Source organism: Podarcis liolepis, assembly GCF_965112155.1.
Source record: "Podarcis liolepis genome assembly, chromosome: 9".
Classification (NCBI taxonomy): Eukaryota; Metazoa; Chordata; class Lepidosauria; order Squamata; family Lacertidae; genus Podarcis; species Podarcis liolepis.
The window spans coordinates 74,360,361-74,384,161 of record NC_139564.1 but is presented as its reverse complement, the minus strand read 5'-3'; the positions used below and the strand labels follow the sequence as shown (position 1 = coordinate 74,384,161).

Genomic DNA, 23,801 nt, shown 5'->3' with positions numbered 1-23,801 from the left:
TACGACCTGGCAATCTAGCATAAGATACTATTTTAAAGACCAATTTCCCCATCTTTCATTGCTTAGGCAGAGCAGGCTCAGTACTGAGCAGAGCTTGCCTCTAGTGTAACGTTAAAGATAAAGGACCCCTGACAGTTAAGTCCAGTCGCGGACGACTCTGGGGTTGTGGTGCTCATCTCTCTTTACTGGCCGAGGGAGCCGATGTTTGTACGCGAACAGTTTTTCCGGGTCATGTGGCCAGCATGACTAAGCCGCTTCTGGGAAAACCAGAACAGTACACGGTAACGCCATTTACCTTCCCGCCGGAGCGGTACCTATTTATCTACTTGCCCTTTGACATGCTTTTCAACATCTAGGTTGGTAGGAGCTCACCCCGTCGTGGGGATTTGAACTGCCAACCTTCCTATCAGCAAGCCCTAGGCTCTGTGGTTTAGACCACATCGCCACCCGCGTCCCTTCACCATCTTAAATTACACCAGCCTGCCTTACACTCGCTTCTTGTGCATAGGAATCCATCCTTTGTCATGGCCAATGGCTAGTACAATAAAGTTATTTGATTTGGATTGGATTGCATCCTTGGTTTCAATTTAGCCTAATGATTGCTGAGGAAAAAGTAGTGAATAAAATGCATAAAAGTGTGTTTACAAAGTGAAAATAGGTGACACTACACAGCCCACTATGAAGCAGCTTTTAGCATATGCTTTGAGTTTGTGAAATAATTGGTTATGTAAGTACAGGCTGTAATCTTTGACCTGCCTTGTTGAGAAGTAGATGAAGATCCCTAGAATTCTACTCCAATGTCTTTTAAGTGATTTCAGATTCAAAGTAAGTTTTCTTTTCTTTTCAGGTTAGGGAATCGGTCATTAACCGATTTCTGATTGCAAGGCATCATTTTCTCCTTTCCGATCTGGTCAGTGAAGACGAGATCCCTACTCTTGGGTAAGGAAGAAAATGGAAAGTTAGATCAGAATCATAATAATGAGCTTCAAGTCAAACACATTTCTGTTTTATTAAGTTCTTGATTTGTATTTTTGCCAAGCTCTCTTTTCACCTGCAATTCCTTTTCATCGTTTTAAAGTGGAAGATTTCTGCAAGGTGTCACAAACATCTCTGCAAGCAAATGATATCTGACTTTTACACAAATGTGTATGCTTTTGAAATAACATAGGGGCCAAATGCAGCCCTCAAGGCTTCTCTGCCTGGCCCTCAGGACTGCCCTCATCCCACACCCCTCCCTGCCCCCTGGCTGAGATGTGGCCTTGAACTGTGAGAATGCCCTCCTGCTTGCAGGAACCTGTGAGCTTTCCTTTGCGGGGTTGGAATGTCACCTGCTTACAAAGCTACAATAATTGCGCCAACCACTTTTTTTCAGCCACCACTAGCATGCAGCCAGTGCTCTGTGACTTTGGCCTAGGCTTGAGTTGTCCTTAAGAATCTCAGCGCAAGAAAAGGGAGTGGGGAGTTTCATGTGTTTTGCAATGTTTCAGGAATGACCTCAGCCAGACTTTGGCTGAAATACAGTGTTTTAGAGCAGTGTTTCCCAACCTTTTTTGGGCAAAGGCACACTTGTTTGATGAAAAAAATCTCGCGGCACACCACGATTACAGCCCCGTGACGTCAGCGCGCAGCGTCACGCCGGGAGGGACGCACGAAAGTGAAAGTTTTCAATTTTTTTCCCTCCCCCTTGCCGGGGAACCTCCAAGCTTTGGGGGTGGGGGGGAGGAGGCAGCAAAGCGAGGGACTGAGGGACGGCGGCAGCTGAGGCGGCGGCGGCTGTTGTGGTGGTGGCGGCGATAGCGGGCGGAGGAGGGGGCGGCGGCGGGGCTTGAGGAGCCGTCGCCGGGAGTTGCTGCTGCTGTTGTTGCTGCTGCTGCCCGGACATGCCGGCCTCCTCCTCGTCCGCTGTCTCGCGCTCCTCCCTTTTGCACGCGCTGCCCCGCCGCCGCCCCATTGGCTGGGTCCTGTCAGCTGATCCTGTGTTATTTCCTGTGTGTGTGTGTGAGGGGAGAATGGAGAGAGAAACCTCGGCACCACCACCGCGGAGCCGCCCCCGGCTCGACGCGGATCCTCGCCGCCGCCGCCTCTCACCGCCCGACTCGCCCGCCTCCCTCCCACGGCACACCAGCCAACGTCTCACGGCACACTAGTGTGCCGCGGAACACCGGTTGGGAAACACTGTTTTAGAGCATTATGCCACTGCCTTGAGCTAGTGAGGAGCTTACTAAGACTTGCATAGTTTTATTTATACGTTTAACTGGTCATCCATGCATGCTTAGGTAATTATCATTCCATACATGCAGATGTGACAGAAAACACCTCTCAGGCTGTATTTCATGCTACAGAAAAAGGCAACATTAGGCACACATTCCCCTGCCCCCTTCCCCCAAGTGGCTTGTAAGGAGAGCAGCTGAGATTTCACAATAAAAAAAATCCTTCCAGTAGCACCTTAAAGACCAACTAAGTTAGTTCTTGGTATGAGCTTTCGTATCTGAAGAAGTGTGCTTGCACACGAAAGCTCATACCAAGAACTAACTTAGTTGGTCTTTAAGGTGCTACTGGAAGGATTATTATTATTATTATTATTATTATTATTATTATTATTATTATTTTATTTTGACTATGGCAGACCAATACGGCTACCTATCTGTAACTGAGATTTCACACACACACTTTCATTAACATGGGAATTTGACTATGATTCTTATTTGTTATTTCTGGGAAGTTTTCAGATAACTCGTCTGTTGTATGCATGCATTTGTTTTTGCTTGGGATTCTCTAGATTTTGTAACATACAAATCCACATAACTGTGTTTTATTCTTGGTTTTTCTTTTTGTCCTGCTTTGCCTTCTGTTAAGTTCTGATGGCCCAGGGTATGTCATTATGCATCTGTTAATTTCTGCTTCTCTGTTGGTTGTTGCTTTTGCTATGATACATGCATCCAAACAGGCATGTTTTGTAGAGTACTATCATTGCTTATATGCCATATGTATCATACGGTGTAAGCTCTTATTTATACCTTCCCATATATATTTCCTGTCTGTTTTTCCTTTACTTTTTATGTCAAATAACATTGATAATTACCTTTTTAATACAAAGTATTTTATCATTTATTATAATAACAGAAAAAGTTACATGTGCAAATCTATTTAACTCTGCTTTTTATAATTAGCATTTTGGGACTCAGCCTGTTTAAATTGGCGGAGACAAAAAGACCCTTAAAACCAAGACGAAAAGAGAGGAAAAAAGTAACTGTGCAAAATCTCTCAGACGGTGACATAAAACTCTTGGTGAACATCATTAGAGCTTATGAGATTCCCATTAGAAAGCCTGTTGGGAGGTATGGAACTTTCTTTCCATTTTTCTTCACACACAAATTGTCTTTCCTGAGAAACATGTATGGGTTTTTTCTTTGCTGTCTTTAGAAGGCTGATCAAGGTCTTCATTTTCTGAGGATCCTTTGAGTAGATCACTTAGTCGATTGATTTTGCTGCTGGTTTTTTTTGGCACTGATTTATTTGTTTATCTTAAGTGTTTTCAGCACTATCTTTTGTATACTGTTTTGATGTTTTTATCAAAAAGGTATAAATTTTTTATCCATCTCTATCTTAGTGTAAATAAAGTACAAATCCCTTGGGGCTTCTATCTCTAAACTCTAACCCACACCAACCTCATAACATGTGAAGATAAACATGGAGCAGTTTCTTGTACTCTGAGCTTCTTGGTAGGGTCCAAACAATTCTGACCCCCTCCAAAAAAAAATAAAAAAATCCAAGTCATTTTGTTTTATTGGCTATTTGCTCAAACTGGTTCTTCTTGATGGTCCAAAAATGCAGTAGCCCTAGGACTGCAGAAGCAAAGGAAAGGCACACATTGGCATCTGCCACTAGCCAAAGCACCAAGGGGCACTAGGAGACTGCAGCCCCTGCCTGCTAGGAAGAGTCAGAGTGCAGCAGCTCTGAAAAAGGCAAATGACACACTAGGGTGGTCAGTAGGACAAGGATTGAAAAGAAAACTGATGACATAACACCACTATACAAACCAATGGTGCAGTCACACCTGAAATAATGTGTACCCTTCTGGTCAACTCACCTCGAAAAGATATTGTGGATGCATCAGTGTCATATTGGAGCATCCAGCCTATTTTGGACTGAATACACCTTAAATTCCATGTTTTCTCAAATTATTTCCTTTCACAGAGTGTATATTTTGGGTGCAAGAATCACAAGTTCTTTTCCTGGCAGAGAGTTGAGTGTGCTACACCTTTCTCAGTCCCCCGTTTCCATATGCTCTGTGCTCACTTACCCACTCTGAAAGATGGAGATGGGCATGGAAGAGACTTGATCTGGATTATGGCTATTCCTTCAAATAAGATCAAGAACCTTAATCTTTAGTGCTGCAAATTCTCATTTATGAGAGGTGCATTTGCAACAAACTAGCTCCTGTTGTTCGGTCTCTGCTCCTGCCAACCTAGCAGTTTGAAAGCACGTCAAAGTGCAAGTAGATAAATAGGTACCGCTCCGGTGGGAAGGTAAATGGTGTTTCCGTGCACTGCTCTGGTTTTGCCAGAAGCGGCTTAGTCATGCTGGCAACATGACCCGGAAGCTGTACGCTGGCTCCCTTGGCCAATAAAGCGAGATGAGCGCCGTAACCCCAGAGTCGGTCACAACTGGACCTAATGGTCAGGGGTCCCTTTACCTTTACCTTTACCCTTTATATAAACAGTGTAACTAAATAAAATTAAATAAAAGCAGAGCGTGATCACTTAGCCTGGAATAACTGGCATGATGGATCCAGATAAGATAATGATTAGGACAGATGTTCCTTTTACTCAGGGTCCCCTTGGCACACACTGTGGAGCTCTCAGTACATTGTTGAGTCTCCATGTCTAATGGCCTTTTCACAGTCCACGCTTTGGCTTTCGACTTCTATCCACACTGACGTCCTTTGTCCAGAACTGGCAGATCCAGACCATTGGCAACCAGGGTCTTTTCCTCTTAAGGAGCGGCAGATGGAGTACCTGTCTCTTAGAGCTGGTGGGGAATGCTCATCCTTTGGTTTCTGTAGCTTCCATCCTGATTTTAGTGTGGTTGCACCACAAGGTGAGATTTGTGATCTGCCCATTTTGGTTAAAGGGTCTACTCATGCTTCTGAAACACTCTTGACAACTCCTGTATTGCTTACCTTGGCAATGTTATTATAGGAAGAGCATAATTCAATAGCATACATTTCCTTATATTGTTTGAATAGTAAGAAAAAGAGAAGACATCAAAAGCTATATAACATGCTAATTTTAATACTTACATATTATTGTTAGCAAGCCTAACAATACATTTACCGTATTATATTTATATAAAAGTGTATTACAACTTCAGGCAGCCTCCTTTTGATTGGAATTATATTACATCTGTAAGTAATGTTTTTAAAAAATCCCAGGGAAAAACATTGCAGCAGAAAAACATCTGCCCTGCAAAGCTTTCTTACAAAGGTAGTGAATTATATATATATATATATATATATAATTTTTTGCAGAATTATATTTTATTCAGTTTTCAGTGTACCTGTATTTTTTCATGGTCTTCTTGGAAATTCACTGTGATTTAAAAAAATTCTTCCTCTCTAGCAAGCTTCAGCAGCCATCTAAATCATCATGGTCCTTCAATGAGATGTTTGCTGCTTCTGCCCCCCCACAGAGCCCAACCCACAGCGTCGACTGGGCCTTTAATCAGGTAACACCAAGCACCAGCCAGACGCAAGTTTGGAAACTGCTCTTTCAGATCTGACTATCAGTATAGAAAAAACCCCAAAACATTTGGTTCCATATCTTCTTATACTAATCTGAAAGTAATGGAATAGTTATCCTTTTCTGGAAAGCATAATTCATACACTTTAGCAATAATCAGATAATTTTTTAAAAAACCATAGAAAAATGGGGTTTGTTGTCTCCTGTTTCCTTACAACTCCTCAAGGTAATTCAGTTTGGTTCCATATCTTCTTATACTAATCTGAAAGTAATGGAATATTTATCCTTTTCTGGAAAGCATAATTCATACACTTTAGCAATAATCAGATGATTGGTAACCAATCCCAAGTCTGTCTTTTAAGACAGCGTAATAAAATTATGGTGAGGTCCTTAGGGTTGGTGGGTCAAATTATTTCCAGTTTTTGGAAGTTTTCCATATGTTTGTTCTTAAGCACATTCTTTCCCATTTCCATTATAGCCTTTCTTGACTGGCACTTTTTTCTAGAGCCATGGTCACTATTGTGTCCGATTTAGTTTTGTTATGCAGGCAATTACAATATATAACTTGATAAAACAACTATTTATCAATAATTGTTCGTTGTACCTCTGTAGCAATGTATTAATAATAGTTATTACATCAATAATAAAATAGTTTAAAAGGCCCCTTGAGAGTAAAAGGTGTGTCATGGCTTACATGTTGGAAAGTTAATACTTGCCATTAAATAATTTGCAAGCATCCTTCTGCACACTTTGGAAAAACGTCAGTGCTTTGTCTGTTTCATTGTAGGTCTTAGTCCGGCCTTTTGTAGAAGTTTCTTTTCAGCGAACGGTTTGCCGAACAACCACTGCTGAAGGACCCAACCCAAACTGGAATGAGGAGCTTGAACTGCCATTTAGGTATGAATGCATCTTCTGAAATGTTTAATTCTCTGCCTCATGGTATGACAAATGATAGCCTAGCGTGAATGTTTAAGTACTCCTCGCTCTCTCCATATAACTACAGTGGTGCCCCGCAAGACGAATGCCTCACAAGACGGAAAACTCGCTAGACGAAAGAGTTTTGCGTTTTGGAGGTGCTTCGCAAAACGAATCTCCTATGGGCTTGCTTCGCAAGACAACAATGTCTTGCGAGTTCCTGCGGTGTTTTTTTTCTCCCTCCCCCCCCCCTTTTTCTAAGCCGCTAAGCCGCTTATCAGCTGATCCGATCAGCAGATAAGCCGCTAAAAGCCACTAATAGTGCTAATAGCGCTAATCCACTAATCCGTCAATGGGCTTGCTTTGCAAGATGAAAAAACCGCTAGACGAAGAGAATCACAGAACGGATTCTTTTCGTCTTGCGAGGCACCACTGTAAATAGCTAGCTTTTGACTTCTGAATTCAGGAACACTGTTGAGGCGGCAGGGCAAGGCCTCAAGCCTTTTTCTGATATTGGTGTCACCAGCGTATGGTGGTGCTAGAGTCCGGCTTTCTCGCTGCCACCACCATGAGGTCTCTGTTTGCACTTGCTTTGCTTTCTCTTATTAAAACAGATGGCTTCCATTGGCTTGTCAGAGAGAAAGAAAAGATGTGTAGTTGAGATGGGCAGTCAATAGAATTGCCCCTTCCCCAGGCTCTGCTAATCCCAGTTTCAAGAGAAATGTGGTGGGTGGGCCCTACTCCATCTCATAAGCATTTCCGAGAGCAATTCCATGAACTGCTTTCCATAGAAGTTAGTCAGATGCGCTGATGTACCTGAAGGAGGAGCTCTGGCAAATGGAGTTTGCCCACCACTGCTCCTTCTTGGTCTGCAACCTAGCACTGGTTATCAATGTGCTCGATATTTGAGCAACATGAAACATTCCTTGATATGTACTGAGTTGAATAGGATCCAAAATGCAGCAGTCTGATTGGTCCTAGAACAACAGGATCCAGAATGCAGCAGTCTGATTGGTCCTAGAACAATAGGATCCAGAATGCAGCAGTATGATTGGTCCGCAGGAGCCAGCCAATCCAACTCCAGGTGGAAGTGAATCCGCAGCCTGATTGGCCTACAGGAGAATCCTGGAATTAGCCAATCACGTGGGGCCCATTGCATAAATAATGTATATAAAGCAGACATTTTGGGGGAACTTCCATTCCTCACTACTGTGAGCTGAATAAAGAGCATGAAATCCACACTTGACTCCCAAGTATATTTCACTCCTGAACACAGGAAAACTTTTTCACTGGCTAAGTTAAATGCTTTTTTGCCATCAGCAATTATGGAAAGTTAATCAGGCTACCTGAGCACCTGACAGACTGTCCTTATTAAAGCAGCTTGGTGTAAACGTTAGTTCAGGTGATTCTCGGCTGCAATTTTTGGCGGGGCATAAGAACCTGTTTTATCTCAGCTTGGGAAGATTCACTTGGAGTTTAATTTTATGTCAATTTTAATGACAGATTCCAACCAAGATCTCAGAAAGATTATTTCTATAGCCATGAAAATCAGGTCACCTTTGTTAAAGGGAAGATGAGTTCTGAGTAGATTATCTGTATTTTTAACTAGTTGGATTTTGTTATACTTTTGTTTGAAAAGCCACTTTTTGTTTGCATTTATACCGTATTTATCGCTCTATAGGACGCACTTTTTCCCCTCCAAAAATTAAGGGGAAATGTGTGTGCGTCCTATAGAGCAAATGCAGGCTCCTTGGCTTCAGCGAAAGCAATGCGAAGCCTCCAAAGCGCAGAGGGAGCGCCCCCTCCGCGCTCCGGAGGCTACACGTTGCTTTCGCTGAAGCCTGGAGAGTGCCCTCGCGCTGCGCTCCAAAGGCTTTGGGGTTAGCTGCGCAAAGCCTCCGCAGGGCAGCGGGGTGCCTTCATCCCGCTGCCCTCCGAAGGCTTTGCAGGCTGTCCCAGAAGCCTCTGCAGGGCACGGGGAGGCTTCGCACGAAGCTAGAACAGCTAGAGGGAACGCTGCACAGCGCTCCCTCTAGCTATTCTGGCTTTTGGATGGCCCCGCGAAGCTTCCGCAGGGCACAGGGATGAAGGCTCCCCATGCCCTGCGGAGGCTTCTCGCAAAGCTAGACCAGCTATCCTGGCAGCTATCCCAGAAGCCAGAACAGCAAGAGACTATCCCAGAAGCCAAATCCCTCTTGCTGTTCTGGCTTCTGGGATTCAGAATTTTTTCCCCCTTGTTTCCTCCCCCCCCCCAAAAAAAAAAACTAGGTGCGTCCTATCGTCTGGTGCATGCTATAGAGCGAAAAATGCGGTATATATATTTTCCTTTCTTTGTTCTGGTTGCCTTTGTACTCATACACTCTATCTGATGTTTATGGTCTATATACCAAATAAATAAACTGAACTGAAGGAAAGAGGGGGGGAGCAGGGGGGAGTGAGAGGGAAGATGCACATAAACTGGAACTATATATGTATGATTGCAAATTGTACAGAGTTTTTATTTCAGACATTTTTCTCATTTTTTATAATGTTGCAGAGCCCCAAATGGTGACTACAGCACCTCCAGCTTGCAGTCAGTGAAGGATGATATCTTCATTAACATTTTTGATGAAGTATTGTATGATGTCCTAGAGGTAAAAAAAACAAAATCTCAAGAGTTATGTTGACTGTGTATGCATAATAAGGAGGTCAAGGTATAAAGAGCCTGACATGTTTGCCCGAATGGAGTCCAGTGATGAAAAGCCTCTGGAATCCGCCCAGGATTCATCAGCTGGCTCCTCTTGGGCTGAACTGTCAAGCACTGGTCTCTGGCAGAGATGGGGCAAGAGATCAGGGCTGAGCCAAAAGAGAGAACGCAGCGTCTGTCACGCAGAAGCCAACAAATGTTGGGCGGTCTTGGTAGCCGAGCATTAGTTTCTCAATCTGGTTCAGTCGCACTGTGGCAGTGCGACACAGTTTGCATGCACCTCTCACTGCAGACAGTATCTGATGACGTGACATAACACTTGCATTAGGTAGGCTGATGGACCACTGCTTTTGACAAATCCCACCCCCACCCTTAGACCCAGATACATAGGTTTCAGTATAAACGCAAATATTTTCTGGCGTAAACCTAAAGGTGCCTATTTTAGTTTTCTATAAGACATTTTGCTATTAAAAAATGAAGGCAGGCAGCTTGCAAAGGAGCAGGCCTTTGCTGCCTTAACGACAAGGTTTCTTTTGTGTGTGGCATGATTATTATCCAGAGCAAACTTACCTGGAAGGATTGCTCAGTGATTCAGACTTCTGAACGCCTAAGTTCAATGTCTAAACCACACTGGGCTTCTGCAAACGTTGCAACGTTTTAGCTTTTAGTTATAAATGCAAAGGATCTTACAAAGAGGTGTTACCATTTAAACGGCTAGTGTGAAGTACAAAGAAATGCTCTGCTCTTGTCTGGTATCTCGTATATGTGTGGCTTGGTGCTATAAGGGTAGGAATATTTTCTACCCAAGAACGCTTTTGCATCATGATGCAGTGCAGTTTGTGGAAGTATTCTGTTTCAGGGAACGCAACGAGGAGCCAGGGCACTGCTTAAAGCAGCTTCAGTAAAACCCAGAGCCACCTCATATTTTAACATTGCACAACCCCTGCAAAAGTTTTTATAATTCATCCCACCCAGCCAAACTATCCTCCTCACTCTAATGGGGAGAATAATGCAATAATGGCGAGTAAAGGTAAAAGGACCCCTGACCGTTAAAGTCCAGTCGTGGACGACTCTGGGGTTGCGCACTCATCTCGCTTTATTGGCCAAGGGAGCCGGTGTACAGCTTCTGGGTCATGTGCCTAGCATGACTAAGCCGCTTCTGGCGAACCAGAGCAGCACACGGAAACACTGTTTACCTTCCCGCCGGAGTGGTACCTATTCATCTACTTGCACTTTGACGTGCTTTTGAACTGCTAGGTTGGCAGGAGCTGGGACCGAGCTACGGGAGCTCACCCTGTCGCGGGGATTCGAACCGCCGACCTTCCAATCGGCAAGCCCAAGGCTCTGTGATTTAACCCACAGCGCCACCCGCGTCCCTAATAATACAGAGTAGCTGTGTTGAAAAAGGAGAGGCATGGGAAGTAGTCACTTCATTTCTGGAAGAATTTGTCAAGAGTTTTGTGACTTTTCTTAGGATGATCGTGAAAGAGAATCCGGCGGAGTTCATACGCGTGTCGAGAAGCACTGGCTTGGTTCTGTTCGGATTCCATTTACAACCGTATATTTTCAAGCAAGGGTAAGTAAACATGAACAGGCAGAGGAGCATTAACCTTTTTCGAGCCTTAAGCAGTGAATAAAAAAAATATCAAAATAAGTCATCCTTTTTATTATTAATAAAATAATATTGTTGCCATTCGTGGCTGCTTATGCTCAACTGCATATTGTTACATGGCGTTTTTGTTTTTTGTTCGTAGATAGATGGTACATTTAAGGTAGATATTCCTCCAGTTCTTCTTGGATACAGTAAGGGAAAAAATCTTGGACTTGAAAGAACCTATGATTCCATTCGAAATCCGAGTGAAGGATCATATCTATCACTGTTTATTACTATTGAACCCCAGCTCATTCCTGGAGAATCCGTTCGCGAAAAGGTAAATCTCTTTGCGTTTTACTTCTGGGCATGTTTTTAAAATCTACAGCATAGTTCACTTACCCCTTAACTGCTGAGCTTGACCAAAGATAGTGGAGCCAATAGTCATATAAATGACCTGCGAGTTCCTGCTGGAGTGACTTATTTTCTGAGCCAATGTGTCTACACTTATTTTAATAGACTGTAAGCATGTGTAAGGGCAAGTGGCAGTAAAAAAGTAGGAAATACATCACTTTTAGAACTAGACTGAGTGGAAACCTGATTAGCAATACAGTGGTACCTCAGGTTACATATGCTTCAGGTTACATACACTTCAGGTTACAGACTCCACTAACCCAGAAATAATGCTTCAGGTTAAGAACTTTGCTTCAGGATGAGAACAGAAATCGTGCTCCAGCGGCACAGCAGGAGGCCCCATGAGCTAAAGTGGTGCTTCAGGTTAAGAACAGTTTCAGGTTAAGAACAGACCTCCGGAACGCATTAAGTACTTAACCCGAGGTACTACTGTAAATAAGGTGATTTGATTGACCAAATGCATTAATTAACTGTGGCAGTGCTATTGTTTGAAATAAGTAATTGCAATTGTCACAAGTCTGGCGCTGCTGTTCCTTAAGGCTCTCAGGTGTGCTGTAAGGCGGGACATGGCGGATTCCTGCTTCCTCTCTTTACAGAGGTCCTAGAGAGAGTAGCTGACTGCAAGAAATTGAACAAGCCAAGCATAGGAGATGAGCTCAGCTTAGCTCTCCTCTCGACATCTATGGCAGTTTGTTAGCATGCATGCATAAATGCTTACATATATATGTGGCCCTTTACAAAGTAATGTAAGCAACAAAAGAAGCTCTTTAGATTTCACTGACCTCATTTGTTCTCTTTCAGAATCAATGTTAGCTAGTTTCCTTCAAGACAGAATCCAGACTCTTAAGAGTTAGAAAGGAAAGGATGTACCATAGACCCTGGAGTTGCAGCAAAAAGCTATACTACCAACCTTTTTAAAAGTAGTAGCTAGAACCAAAATTTCAGTCTGTTGGAAGACAGTCACTATCAAAATGCTAGCTAGACAGTGCTATTAAACATAGTAAGTAACTCAGAGTGAACAAGTCAGGTAAGAAATTTCACAGATCAGCTATTTATTGTACCTTAAGTTGGTAAAATGAGAATAGAATGTATTTTGCAGGGGGCGGTGGGTGTTAACTTCTTTTTTGCATCAGTTCTTTTAATGTGATTATTCTCTTTTTAAATCTTCTATCTGATAGAACCTCATAGTTTCCAGAAATTTCCAGAAGGTCTCTTCCCTCTAGTTTATGCAAGCACAATCCATGCTATGTGTCATAGCATGGAGACCATGGAGAATACCTAAACCTCCCCCCATCCCTATTATTCTAAGCTTTCCACTAATACAAAACAATTGGATGTGTGCCTGTATTTTCTCAGTTGCTTAACTTTGAGAGTCTTTCATGTTGCATTTTTTTTACATTGTTCACACCTTTATCTCCTTTCTTGCTTACCTTCCTGAATCTTTGTAGATGAATGAAATGCTTAAGAAGGTACAAAATGTTCATACTTCTTATTTTACAGTGGTGGTGATCTGTTAGAATTGTTTAATGTGTCCATGGCCTAACAATTTTTGTTAATGTAGTATTTTGTCTATAAGGTGCGAATTAATATAGGGCAAATTCCTATGTGCTTAATTGTTGTACTAAAAAATGATGGGTGGTAGTTTTATTCACAGTAAACCCACTGAAATTAATTGACATGACTAAGTTAGGTCCATTCATTTCAATGGGTTTACTCTGAGCAACAGTTGTTGCCAAATAATCTGTAAGAAACTGTTTTTAAACCAAAGATGCAAACATTTCTGCAAAGTTTAGAGCCAGCTAGAAGATGGGAGTGATGAAATTGTGAGTGCTCCACCCACCATGGGCCACCATGTTGCAGTGAAAGTCAGTCATAGAAAGGTCTCTGGACAATTCATGCTTTGTGCATCCCATAGATTCATTTTTAGCTGTTTGGAAAATTTGAAAAGTGTAAATTTATTTTAATGGGAATCTAGAAAAGCATCAGTACCTTTTTAGATGTCTGGCCAGATAAATATTATATTATGATAGTTAAATATACATTTCCTTCCTTTTTCTGTACGAAGATGTATGGAATATGCCCATTCTTTATCTAGAATTACAGCACCCACTTCCTATCAGCTGTTCTACCAGTTTATTCCTGACCACCTAACACCAGAACAAATTAGATATTACAGTGTTTTCATTGTGACTGGTAATACTGTACTTCCTGGTATAATATGGAATTCTGAGAGACATGAAAGTTGCACGCAAAAACCTTGAAGGCTGCATCTAGACATATCAAAATCACAGTGTGTTATCATCTTCTTGTACTTGAATGGAGGGCATAGTTGTCCTATTCATGAAGCGGGGATGTGGTGGTGGAAGGGAGAATTCATAAGCAAAATCACATGCACTTAACTTGTTTTTCCCCAAGTTTGACACCCAGGAAGATGAACAACTTCTCCAAGCAGCTGAGAGGTACCAAGCTGACTGCGCGCTGAAGTTTCCAGGTCGCCAGTGCCTGACGACTGTAATTGACATCAATGGGAAAACAGTCTTCATTACTCGATACATCAAACCTCTGAACCCACCAGATGAGCTCCTACGGGTTCATGCCGACAATCCCCAAGAAACGTCAGTAAGTGTTTCTCATGCGATAGAGGAATATGTTTTCAGTGATGGGTCAGAAAACAGGCTAGGAATCCTCACACAATCCAATAAGTGTGTGTACTATATACCGTATTTTTCTCCCTATAGGACGCACCGGCCCATAGGATGCACTTATTTGGGGGGGGGGAATAAAGGGGGGATTATTTTCCCCCCCCCCCGAGCCCCAAAGAGCAAAGAAGCCATGACAGGCTGTCCTGGCTTCGTTTTTAGCCTCGGGGCTGGGGGTCCGGGAGCGAAGGCGAGGTTGTGCAACCTCGCCATTGCTCTCGGAACTTGCAGGGCTGGGGGCGGGGGAAGCCCGAGCTTCTCCCAGCCCCCAGAACGTGTCCAAGAGCGATGGCAAAGCTGCGCGCAACCTTGCCATCGCTCCCAGAGTTTGCCGGGCTGGGGGGATATCTTCCTGAAGCCTGGAGAGCGAGAGGGGTCAGTGCGCACCGACCCCTCTCGCTCTCCAGGCTTCAGCGAAAGCCTGCATTCGCCCCATAGGACGCACACATATTTCCCCTTCATTTTTGGAGGGGGAAAAGTGCGTCCTATAGGGCGAAAAATACGGTATGTCTAAGAGTTTGGTGGTCGCCGTGATACAGTCAGTTAGGCTCTGGGTTTTGTTGGCAGCGTTGGCAGCTACAGCACCAGACTGATGGAGTGTTCTCTGCTTGTTTATGTATAGGAGTTGGTGGCCCGCTATGTTGCCTTGATTCCTTTCTTACCTGACAGTGTATCATTTGCTGGAATCTGTGACTTGTGGAGTACATCAGATGTAAGTTAAAGGCTTAGATTTTATTTTATTTATTTATTTTACTTACTTACTTATTTACAAAGTACTAATCATAAATAAATAAGAATGAAAATGTGCGAATTTATTGAATTGGCCAAATAGACGGCGGCAATCAGACTACAAACTAATCAGAATTTAAGGAAAGAATGGGTACGTGTTGATGAATATATGTTAAAACGATGTTCCAAAAGTGATGTACTAATATGTTTGGCCTGAGATGCACAATGTTAAAAGGAAACAGAGACAAGATTTTATGGTTAATAGCAATAATATACCGTTCAAACACAATTTAAAAGATACCGTAACAAAGCTCATAGTGCTAAACATGGGTGGAGGGAAGTCACAGAGGGTGATAAATAAGTAAAAGTATTTGGAGATACGTATGTTGAATGTTTTGTTAGAATGTTAAAAGAAGGTTGATCTATTTTTGTTCACATCATTGTAATACTATGATATGGTAAGAACTAAATGGGAAAAAATGGGAAAAAAGAATGAAAATGTGCACTCCGCCACCGAGACCATTCCATTGTAACTATCCAACCTCCCAAAATTTCAACACCCCTTGCAATGGTTTGACCCTTTTCCGTTTTAACAGTACAAATTCTACAACCACCCTCCATATCTCCTCAAAATCATTTATCCTGCATATTCCCTGTCTTACCTTAACATGAATAGCTATATCCCACACCTCTTTATACGATTCTTCCATTTTATATTCTGCTTGCCCCTTCCACTTCCTAGCTATAATAACTCGTGCAGCCGTCAATAAATTTGTGAGCAATTCCTTCATAGCCTGGGAACCTCCCACCCCATCGTAAATTGATAATAATACTACCTCTGGACTTTTGGGTAAGCTTTAACCCAGTGATTTCTTATATCTCCTTAAAAACCCTTTGCCAAAAAATTGTACATATTTACACCCCCACCACATGTGCAGAGTTCTTCTTAATGTCAGCTATCATCTGTGGATTAATTCATCAGCTGTTGTAGTAGAGTCTCGGAACAGAATCAATAAACTTACAAGAATTTAAATTTTTGGGAGGAAAAATTGATAATTGATTTTTTAAATTCTGTAGGGTTGACCTTTTTGAGTTCACTGTGATTTTTTTTTTACTACAGAACTATCCTTCGGCTACTATGTGTGCCTAGAATGCACAGTTCAAGGTCCAGATTAGATAGAATGAAGAGCTAATTGCTGAGGCAATGAATCCTCTTTAAAAGGTTCTGGGGTCTTTATGCCAGAAATGCTCTTAGGTCAGAACCAGAATCTAATGCCTTAAATATAAATAGATCCCAAATCCTGTCATTATGGTGAAGTTCCATATCAGAACTGCAGGCGGAGGTTCTTTCCACAGACATCTGAGAGACTTTATCCAGTCTGTTTTTACAGTCCACCTCCACAGAACTTTGAATTGTAGGAGACGGGAACATTGCATGCACTTCATTAACCTCAAAAGCTGCTTGTCTGTTTTTGTTTCTAGTTGTTTGGTTCATTTACGAACTAGAAAAATGGTGTGTAGCTTTTTAATAAGAAAATGTTTTTCTTCCTCTATATATTTATTTTTCATAGTTTTCATATGCCTTTCATGGCTCATAAATTAACCATTCAAAATGAATGGAGTTTGGAGCAATGCTTTGCCAAGTCAGACATCAGTTCATCTTCTTTGATTGTAGTTTGAATTGAGCCAAAATCTTTGGGGACATAAACGTATTTCCAGACAAACAGAGCCATACTTTATGGGAGGAAGATTCCTGAACAGTGCAAATAAACTAGAAACATTGGCTATATTGTTAATGCAACTTGTTTGCTTGCATTCATTAGCAATTCCTTGATCTTTTGGCTGGAGATGAAGAAGAGCACGCTGTACTCTTGTGCAATTATTTTCTTGCTCTTGGCAAAAAGGCTTGGCTTTTAATTGGAAGTGCTATTCCTGAGGTAAGTCAGTAATTTATTTATACTCCAACAAACTTCCACATGCCTGAGAATGCAGTACACACGCTGAATGAATTACATCACAAATAATGGTCAGATTTATATTGTAGTCAAACTTTTAAAGCAACTTTGTCGGATAAAGGTATGATGCAAGCAAAACTCTGGTTTTGATATTGTTGTCAATAAAAAAATTAGTGGTTGCAACTTAATCTTCTTCAGATGGAATTGAATGGTATTGCGTGGATCAAATACCTGGTTGTACTAGACTAGGCTATTTGCAAGGACCCATAATAAGATAGAGATATTTTCCCCTGCTTCCTAATGCTGGTCTAAGTTACATGGCAAATTTACTGTTTGTTCTCAGCCCTACAAATTTCCCCAGAGAATATGTATATTTGCCTAGAGTTGAAGATAAGTACATACCGTATTTTTCGCCCCATAAGACGCACCGGCCCATAAGACGCACCTAGTTTTTTGGGGGGGAAATAAAGAAAAAAAAATTTATTTCCCCCCCAGGTGCGCTGCGCTAATCCCGAAGCTTGGGGCGTGCGGAGCTCAGCACGCCCCAAGCTTCTGGGTGCCGGCAAGGTCTCCGCTAGCCGTGGGAGAGCCGGGCGCCTCTCCCAGGGCTAGCGGACCGCTGCGCTAATACAGAAGCTTGGGGCGTGCTGAGGTCAGCGCGCCCCAAGCTTCTGGGTGCCGGCAAGCAGTTCGCTAGCCGTGGGAGAGCTGCGTGGCTCTCCCAGGGCTAGCGGACAGCTGCGCTAATACAGAAGCTTGGGGCGTGCTGAGGTCAGCGCGCCCCAAGCCTCTGGGTGCCGGCAAGCAGTCCTCTAGCCCTGGGAGAGCTGGGTCTCCCACAGCTAGTGGATAGCTTCCTGAAGCCTGGAGAGCGAGAGGGGTCAGTGCGTACCGACCCCTCTCGCTCTCCAGGCTTCAGCGAAAGCCTGCATTCGCCCCATAAGACGCACCCACATTTCCCCTTCATTTTTGGAGGGGGGAAAGTGCGTCTTATAGGGCGAAAAATACGGTAGTCCTCTCAGGTGTTCAAAGCACCTCACATTTACTATCTTCTTGTAGTTCTCAAATACACCCTCATAGGAGGAAGACTTATCTCCTGCTGAGGCTAAGAGAGATGAGTTGCCTAAAGCCATCTTGTGAGTTCATGAAAGAGGAAATAATTCAAAACAATGAATTATTGGTCTGTAGCTAAGAGCCTTATCCATTATACTTACAACACCCTCCAAGTTAAAACACCTTAAATCTTAGCAGGCAGTTTGTGCTTCAACATGAGGCCTGCTAAAGAAAAACTTAATTTTTAAAAACTTGGAAGTTTGGTGCATGCAGCCTGTTACAGAAATCCTTACATTGTAGAATCTCCTAGATTTTACTCTATGCAACATTTAGCAGCCCCTGCCAAGGCAGCGTGAAGCTGCAAGCCTGTGAGTAATTGGAAAGTCCTGATCTTGCATTGGACAGAATTCATTAATACCAAAGGACAGGATACAACATATATAAAATAGTATTGTTTCATTGGACAAACTTCTGTTGGCAATGGAGGAGACAGGTTTCCAGTTACATGGAATTCTTCACTGTGCAAATTGGGGAAATAGTTCATTCATCCTGTTTAGCAGCTTAGCAAGAATAATATTTTTTCAGCGTATGAATTGCGGATATAATCCCCAAAGTGTGTGCTTTGTAGCCTTCACAGAGGCTACTGCAGAGAAAATGAGCTGAAACTTACCGTATTTTTCGCTCTGTAACACGCACCCGACCATAACACGCACGTAGTTTTTAGAGGAGGAAAATCCGTAGGCATGCCACCCGTAGGCATTCCCTCCATAACACGCACAGACATTTCCTCTTACTTTTTAGGAGGAAAAAAGTGAGTGTTATGGTGCAAAAAATACGGTATATCACATACATCAGCTGCACCCACTACTAAGTTCTGAGGGGGAGGAAATGCATGTAAAATGTAAATATATTCTGCATTGGAAAAGCAAGGTTTTAAGGAACTTGACAATTATTTCCAGGGACCAACAGCATATGTACTAACTTGGGAGCAGAATCAGTATATGATCTGGAATCCAAGTTGTGGCCGTTTTTATGGACAGTATGATGCTTTCTGCCCCTTGCAGAGTGTGGGCTGCCTCATTTCCTGTGACAACGTAAGTAATTCACATCTCTCTATCTGCCATTCTTTGAACTTACCAAGCTGCCTTATAGTGAGTCAGACCATTCCATTCATTTAGGCCAGGATTGTTGACTGATAGCAGGTGCTCTGGCCAGCTGTTCAAAGAGAGTGGGGGGAAATTCCACTGGCTCTTCCATGAATCAAAGTTAACTCAGAGGGCAGAAGTAGTACTGATTTGTGGTTAAGATGAAGAAAGTAACTTAAAAAGTTCTCTTTCAGGTTTGGTTCAATATTCAACAATATGATTCTCCACTAAGAATAAACTTTGATGTCAGCAAACCAAAATTCTGGAAACCCTTTTTTTCAAGAAGTTTACCATTTCCTGGTCTCTCCAGTGTGCAGGTATTAGGATTTTTAATTTTATAGGGCTGCATAGAAATAATATCTGCATCTTTTCATCTGAATCTGAAATTGTTTTGACCTTAAGGGAGAGATTACAGGACAGAAACGTTAAAGAACTGTAACAAAATGAGAGGTAAAACTTATTTTACTATTTTAGGAAATGCAATAATGAATTTTGCTTGCTGAAAACATTTGCATGTGGTTTGTTCCACAAACTGGATACCAGTTACAGTCTACCTTAAGGTAATTTCTACCTTATTCATAAGCATGGAAAATCAGAATGTTTCAAATAGCATTGCAAAATGCTTATTATAGTATGCAGATGCTTAAGCCTAGGTTAACATTGAGATGATTTTGCAACAAGGAGATGAGGTAATATTTTGTAGTGTGGGAATCTTTCTTCTTAAGTATCCAGAGGAAAACTTCAGTTGCTGTATTTGCATTGCCCACTTCTTACTATATACAGATTATTCCAGATAATCAGGGAGTTGGGAATCTCTCTCCTACGTTTGGAGTCTAATGTCCATCAGAATTTGGGAACATTATCCAGCTAATGGGAGGGAGTAGAGAAACAATCTGAAGTTCAGCTTTTAGCACAGTACTGAGAATCAGAGAACTGCAAGTTGGATGAAGACAAAAAACTCTGGCTACAGGGACTCTCTGGGGTTCCTGTGTAGGTTTGTAGATTCCCTGCTTGCTGCAAGAGTGCCCACTTTAAGGTGCCTACCACAGGTACAGTTCTCCAGTATAAACGGCCTCAGTCCAGTATATCTGAAGGAGCGACTCCACCCCCATCGTTCTACCTGGACACTGAGGTCCAGCACTGAGGGCCTTCTGGCAGTTCCCTCACTGCGAGAAGCCAAGTTACAGGGAACCAGGCAGAGGGTCTTCTTGGTAGTGGCACCTGCCCTGTGGAACACCCTCCCACCACATGTCAAAGAGAACAACAACTACCAGACTTTTAGAAGACATCTGAAGCTTTTAATGTTGGATGTATTACAGTATTTTAATATTTTTTTGGAAGCCGCCCAGAGTGGCTAGGGCAGCCCAGCCAGATGGGCAGGGTATAAATAATAAATTCTTCTTCTCCTCCTCCTCCTCCTCTCCTCCTCCTCCAGGTCTTGTGGGCGGCAGAGTAGGTGGGTTGAAGTATCATTATATCCCAGTACATCTTAAAAGCAAGATTGCATATTTCACATTATGTAAATACCGAATTATACCTTACCCCTTCATATTTTGTTAGCCTGACGAACTAGTCTATCAACGGGTGGACAAGACAGCTGCCCTAGAACTGCAGAACAGGTACCCATGTCTATTGAATGTGTTTTGCAACCGCATTTAACGATGACATACATCAGATTTCAGGTGTATGGGGTTTTGAGAGGAGAGGCAATACCTCTGCTCCTTCTGGGGTAGTTTGTCCACCTTTGGACCACATCAGCGAGGCCAAGGGTGGGGGGGTCTTGTTATTTGGGCAGCCCAGCACCTCCATACACACACTCTGAAGAAAAATGAGTGCCAGCAATATAAAATGTCAGTTCCAATTGGATATGAAATGCTTGGTGGTTCCGATTGTGAAATTGTTTGATTCATAGCTCTTTTAAGTTCAATACTTTATAAAGAGATCTGGAAAATTCTAGTGACTTGGACTACCATATTTTTCACTCTCTTAAGACGCACTTTTCCCCTCCTAAAAAGGAGGAGGAAATGTGTGTGCGTCTTATGGAGTGAATGCAGGCTGCGCAGTTATCCCAGAAGCCAGAACAGCGAGAGGGATCTGTTCTAGCTTCTGGCTTAGCCACGCGAAGCCTCTTCAGGGCACGGGGAGCCTTCATCCCGCTGCCCTGAAGAGGCTGCACAGCTATCCCAGAAGCCAGAACAACAATCCTTCTTGCTGTTCTGGCTTCTGGGATTCAGAATATTTTTTTATCTTGTTTTCCTTCTCCAAAAACTATGGTCTGGTGCGTCTTATAGAGCGAAAAATACGGCGCTTTATTATGCAGCCATTTTGGTTACCTTGCAATATATTTAGCTTGGCCCTCTCCAAGTTTGACATTCCATAACATCCTGACTTTCTTCTAACAAATAGCAGAAGAAAACTAGTAAGTCAGACGAGCTTAAAACTTTTATCCCAAGCATCTAGTTTTTTAGATATAAGTTATTTTACCGGAGGAGCATTCAATAATGTAAGGCTTGGTCCTCCTCCGGTCAGAAATGATGCTTGAGAATTAGGTTTGCCACCTCGGTTTCTTACGTAAGCATGTTGTGGAGAAGTCATTGAAATATGGAATGCCTGTGGCATTTCAAATCTGGCTGTAATTGTGGAATTCTAAAGATTTCTAGTGTGCTTGTGAAGCCACAGTTGAACTGGAGCAGCAAAATTTCAAATGCAACTTTTGAAACATTTTAAAATGCAGACTTGAGAAGATACTGAAAGAAAAGATCATGGGTTGGAGGCCAAGACACTTGACACGTTGGAACAGATACTGTACCTCTACCCTTCGACACTTCTTACCTCTGCTGGAAAAAAATCAGGGCAAAGATGTAGAGGATGACCATCAGGCGGAATTACAGAAGCAACTAGGAGATTACAGGGTAATGTATAGAATAACGGCCCCTAGGGAACTGGGAGTTTAGTAACATTACTGGGATTATAGGATAGTGCTTCCCTGCCTCCCCCCAGGGTGATGTTTGTATTGGGGCTTAGCAGTAATTCACTCCACGTGAATGATGAAATCTCTCCATTCTAGCTTGTGATACAGTGAAAGCATTTTGCTGACTTATTTGAAAGTAGTCTAGAAATGTGTCTCTTACATTATGTTTTCCAACGCGTAACAAGTTTTTCTTGCTGGGAGGGAGGGCATCAACTGGCCAGCAGCATGGGTGGGTGGTCCACCTGGGCAGGGGGAAAGTGTGCTACCTGCTATTGCACTACGATAACAAGCACAGAAGTGTAATGGTGAACAATGCTCCAATCTAAGAGAAAGCTAGCTGTCAAGATACCCCAGTCAACAGAGGTCTTCCCTAGGGCAGGGGAGGGTGGTCGGGAGGAAGGCTGTTGTTCTCCCAGTCATCTTGAGCCAAGAGATTCAATTTACCTTAAGTCAGACATGGCCAAACTTGGCCCTCCAGATGTTTTTGGGACTACAATTCCCATCATCCCTGACCACTGGTCCTGTTAGCTAGGGATGATGGGAGTTGTAGTCCCAAAACATCTGGAGGGCCAAGTTTGGCCATGCCTGCCTTAAGTGGAAGGGGCTGGCCCATAATTGCAGAATGTATGTGGCATCATTTCATTCATCATAACATCTACAGTGGAGCCTCAGGAGACAAACAGCTCTAAACTTGAACATTTTGGCTCCCGAGTGATTGTTCCAGTTTTTGAATGATTTTCGGAAGCTGAACTTCCAGTGCAGCTTCCGATTAACTGCAGGATGCTCCTGCAACCAATCAGAAGCCACGCCTTGGAAGTTGAATGTTTTCGAAGTTTTCTTAGTGGCCAACTGAGTCCAGAGGTGGTATTGTGGGTAAATTGACTTTTTTTTTTCATTTCCTCCTCTTATTTGCAGGTGTCAGGATTTCCTATCCACATGGCATTTTCAGAAGTTACACCTTTAGTGGAGGCGGTATATAGTACTGGAGTTCATAGCATTGATGTTCCAAACATAGAGTTTGCATTAGCTGTGTATGTTCATGCATACCCTAAAAACATTCTTTCAGTGTGGGTTTATGTTGCTTCACTGGTTCGTAATAGGTAAGAGTTACTCAGACTTACTTTTTACTTGTAGTATTTAAATTCATTAGTATCATCTTATGATTTTGTATTAAACTCTAGATCATTAAAATGTGCAGATTAAAATGCTGGAAGGAGTCTCTTAATTTGATCGGTTTTCTGCAATGCCCCATTAAAGTTGTATAAAACCTTTCAGCTCTAGCCACACTGGAAATCATGTGCTCAAAACCCCTGAAGCCATGCTGTGCTATGTATTCACAATTTAGGCTGAGCAACGTAGCAGGTTGTTTTCCTGTGATTAAGAATTGCCACAGCAAAGCCAGGCTGCAGAAAACACTTGCTTACCTCTGCTAAGGAAATACGTAAGATGTTTAAATTCCTTCTGACTTACTGCCATGTCTGTATGGGTTACTCACTCATCAACTTGACATGTGAAATGCTCTAGGAAGTCAAGGTAGCTCTTATGTGGCTCTGGCATCCTATTTTCACTGCTCCCATATGGCAGTATCAGCACAGAAAAGGTATTTGCCTAGTCATGGCAGCAGTCTGAAGTAAAACCAATTCCTGGCCCTCCCCCATATCAAGGAACATCTTCATATTTTCTACCCAGGGCCTCTGATGCACAAAGTGAATGCTGCTTTAGCTGGAACACAGCTAAAACGTAACAGGGCAGGCATATGATTTCGACGTGCAGAAAGGTTGATAATAAGGACCATTTAAAGATGCTGCACGAGGTGGGATCAATCTGTCTATTGGTTTAACAGTGTCTGTACTGCATATACCTTTCCTGTTTATATGCTAACCATTAAAACTCAGGGTCAAG

The 23,801-nt window shown here is 42.6% G+C and overlaps 1 protein-coding gene across 2 annotated transcripts in view; it reads left to right on the top strand.

Moving 5' to 3' along the window:
- The window catches only part of CC2D2A (coiled-coil and C2 domain containing 2A), a 64,285-nt gene that overhangs the window by 39,573 nt on the left and 911 nt on the right, over positions 1-23,801 (top strand). The window contains exons 21-36 of one of the 2 annotated variants that reach the window (XM_083460682.1): positions 848-939; positions 3,171-3,338; positions 5,622-5,727; positions 6,529-6,638; positions 9,193-9,289; positions 10,817-10,918; positions 11,097-11,273; positions 12,796-12,816; positions 13,763-13,966; positions 14,669-14,758; positions 16,599-16,712; positions 18,743-18,877; positions 19,123-19,245; positions 20,489-20,547; positions 21,663-21,840; positions 22,815-22,999. In XM_083460682.1, coding sequence (XP_083316808.1) covers positions 848-939; positions 3,171-3,338; positions 5,622-5,727; positions 6,529-6,638; positions 9,193-9,289; positions 10,817-10,918; positions 11,097-11,273; positions 12,796-12,816; positions 13,763-13,966; positions 14,669-14,758; positions 16,599-16,712; positions 18,743-18,877; positions 19,123-19,245; positions 20,489-20,547; positions 21,663-21,840; positions 22,815-22,999 — 1,961 coding nt within the window. Of the gene's footprint in view, positions 1-847; positions 940-3,170; positions 3,339-5,621; positions 5,728-6,528; positions 6,639-9,192; positions 9,290-10,816; positions 10,919-11,096; positions 11,274-12,795; positions 12,817-13,762; positions 13,967-14,668; positions 14,759-16,598; positions 16,713-18,742; positions 18,878-19,122; positions 19,246-20,488; positions 20,548-21,662; positions 21,841-22,814; positions 23,117-23,801 lie in introns of those variants that run through there. The other variant, XM_083460683.1, reaches the window with a different exon arrangement.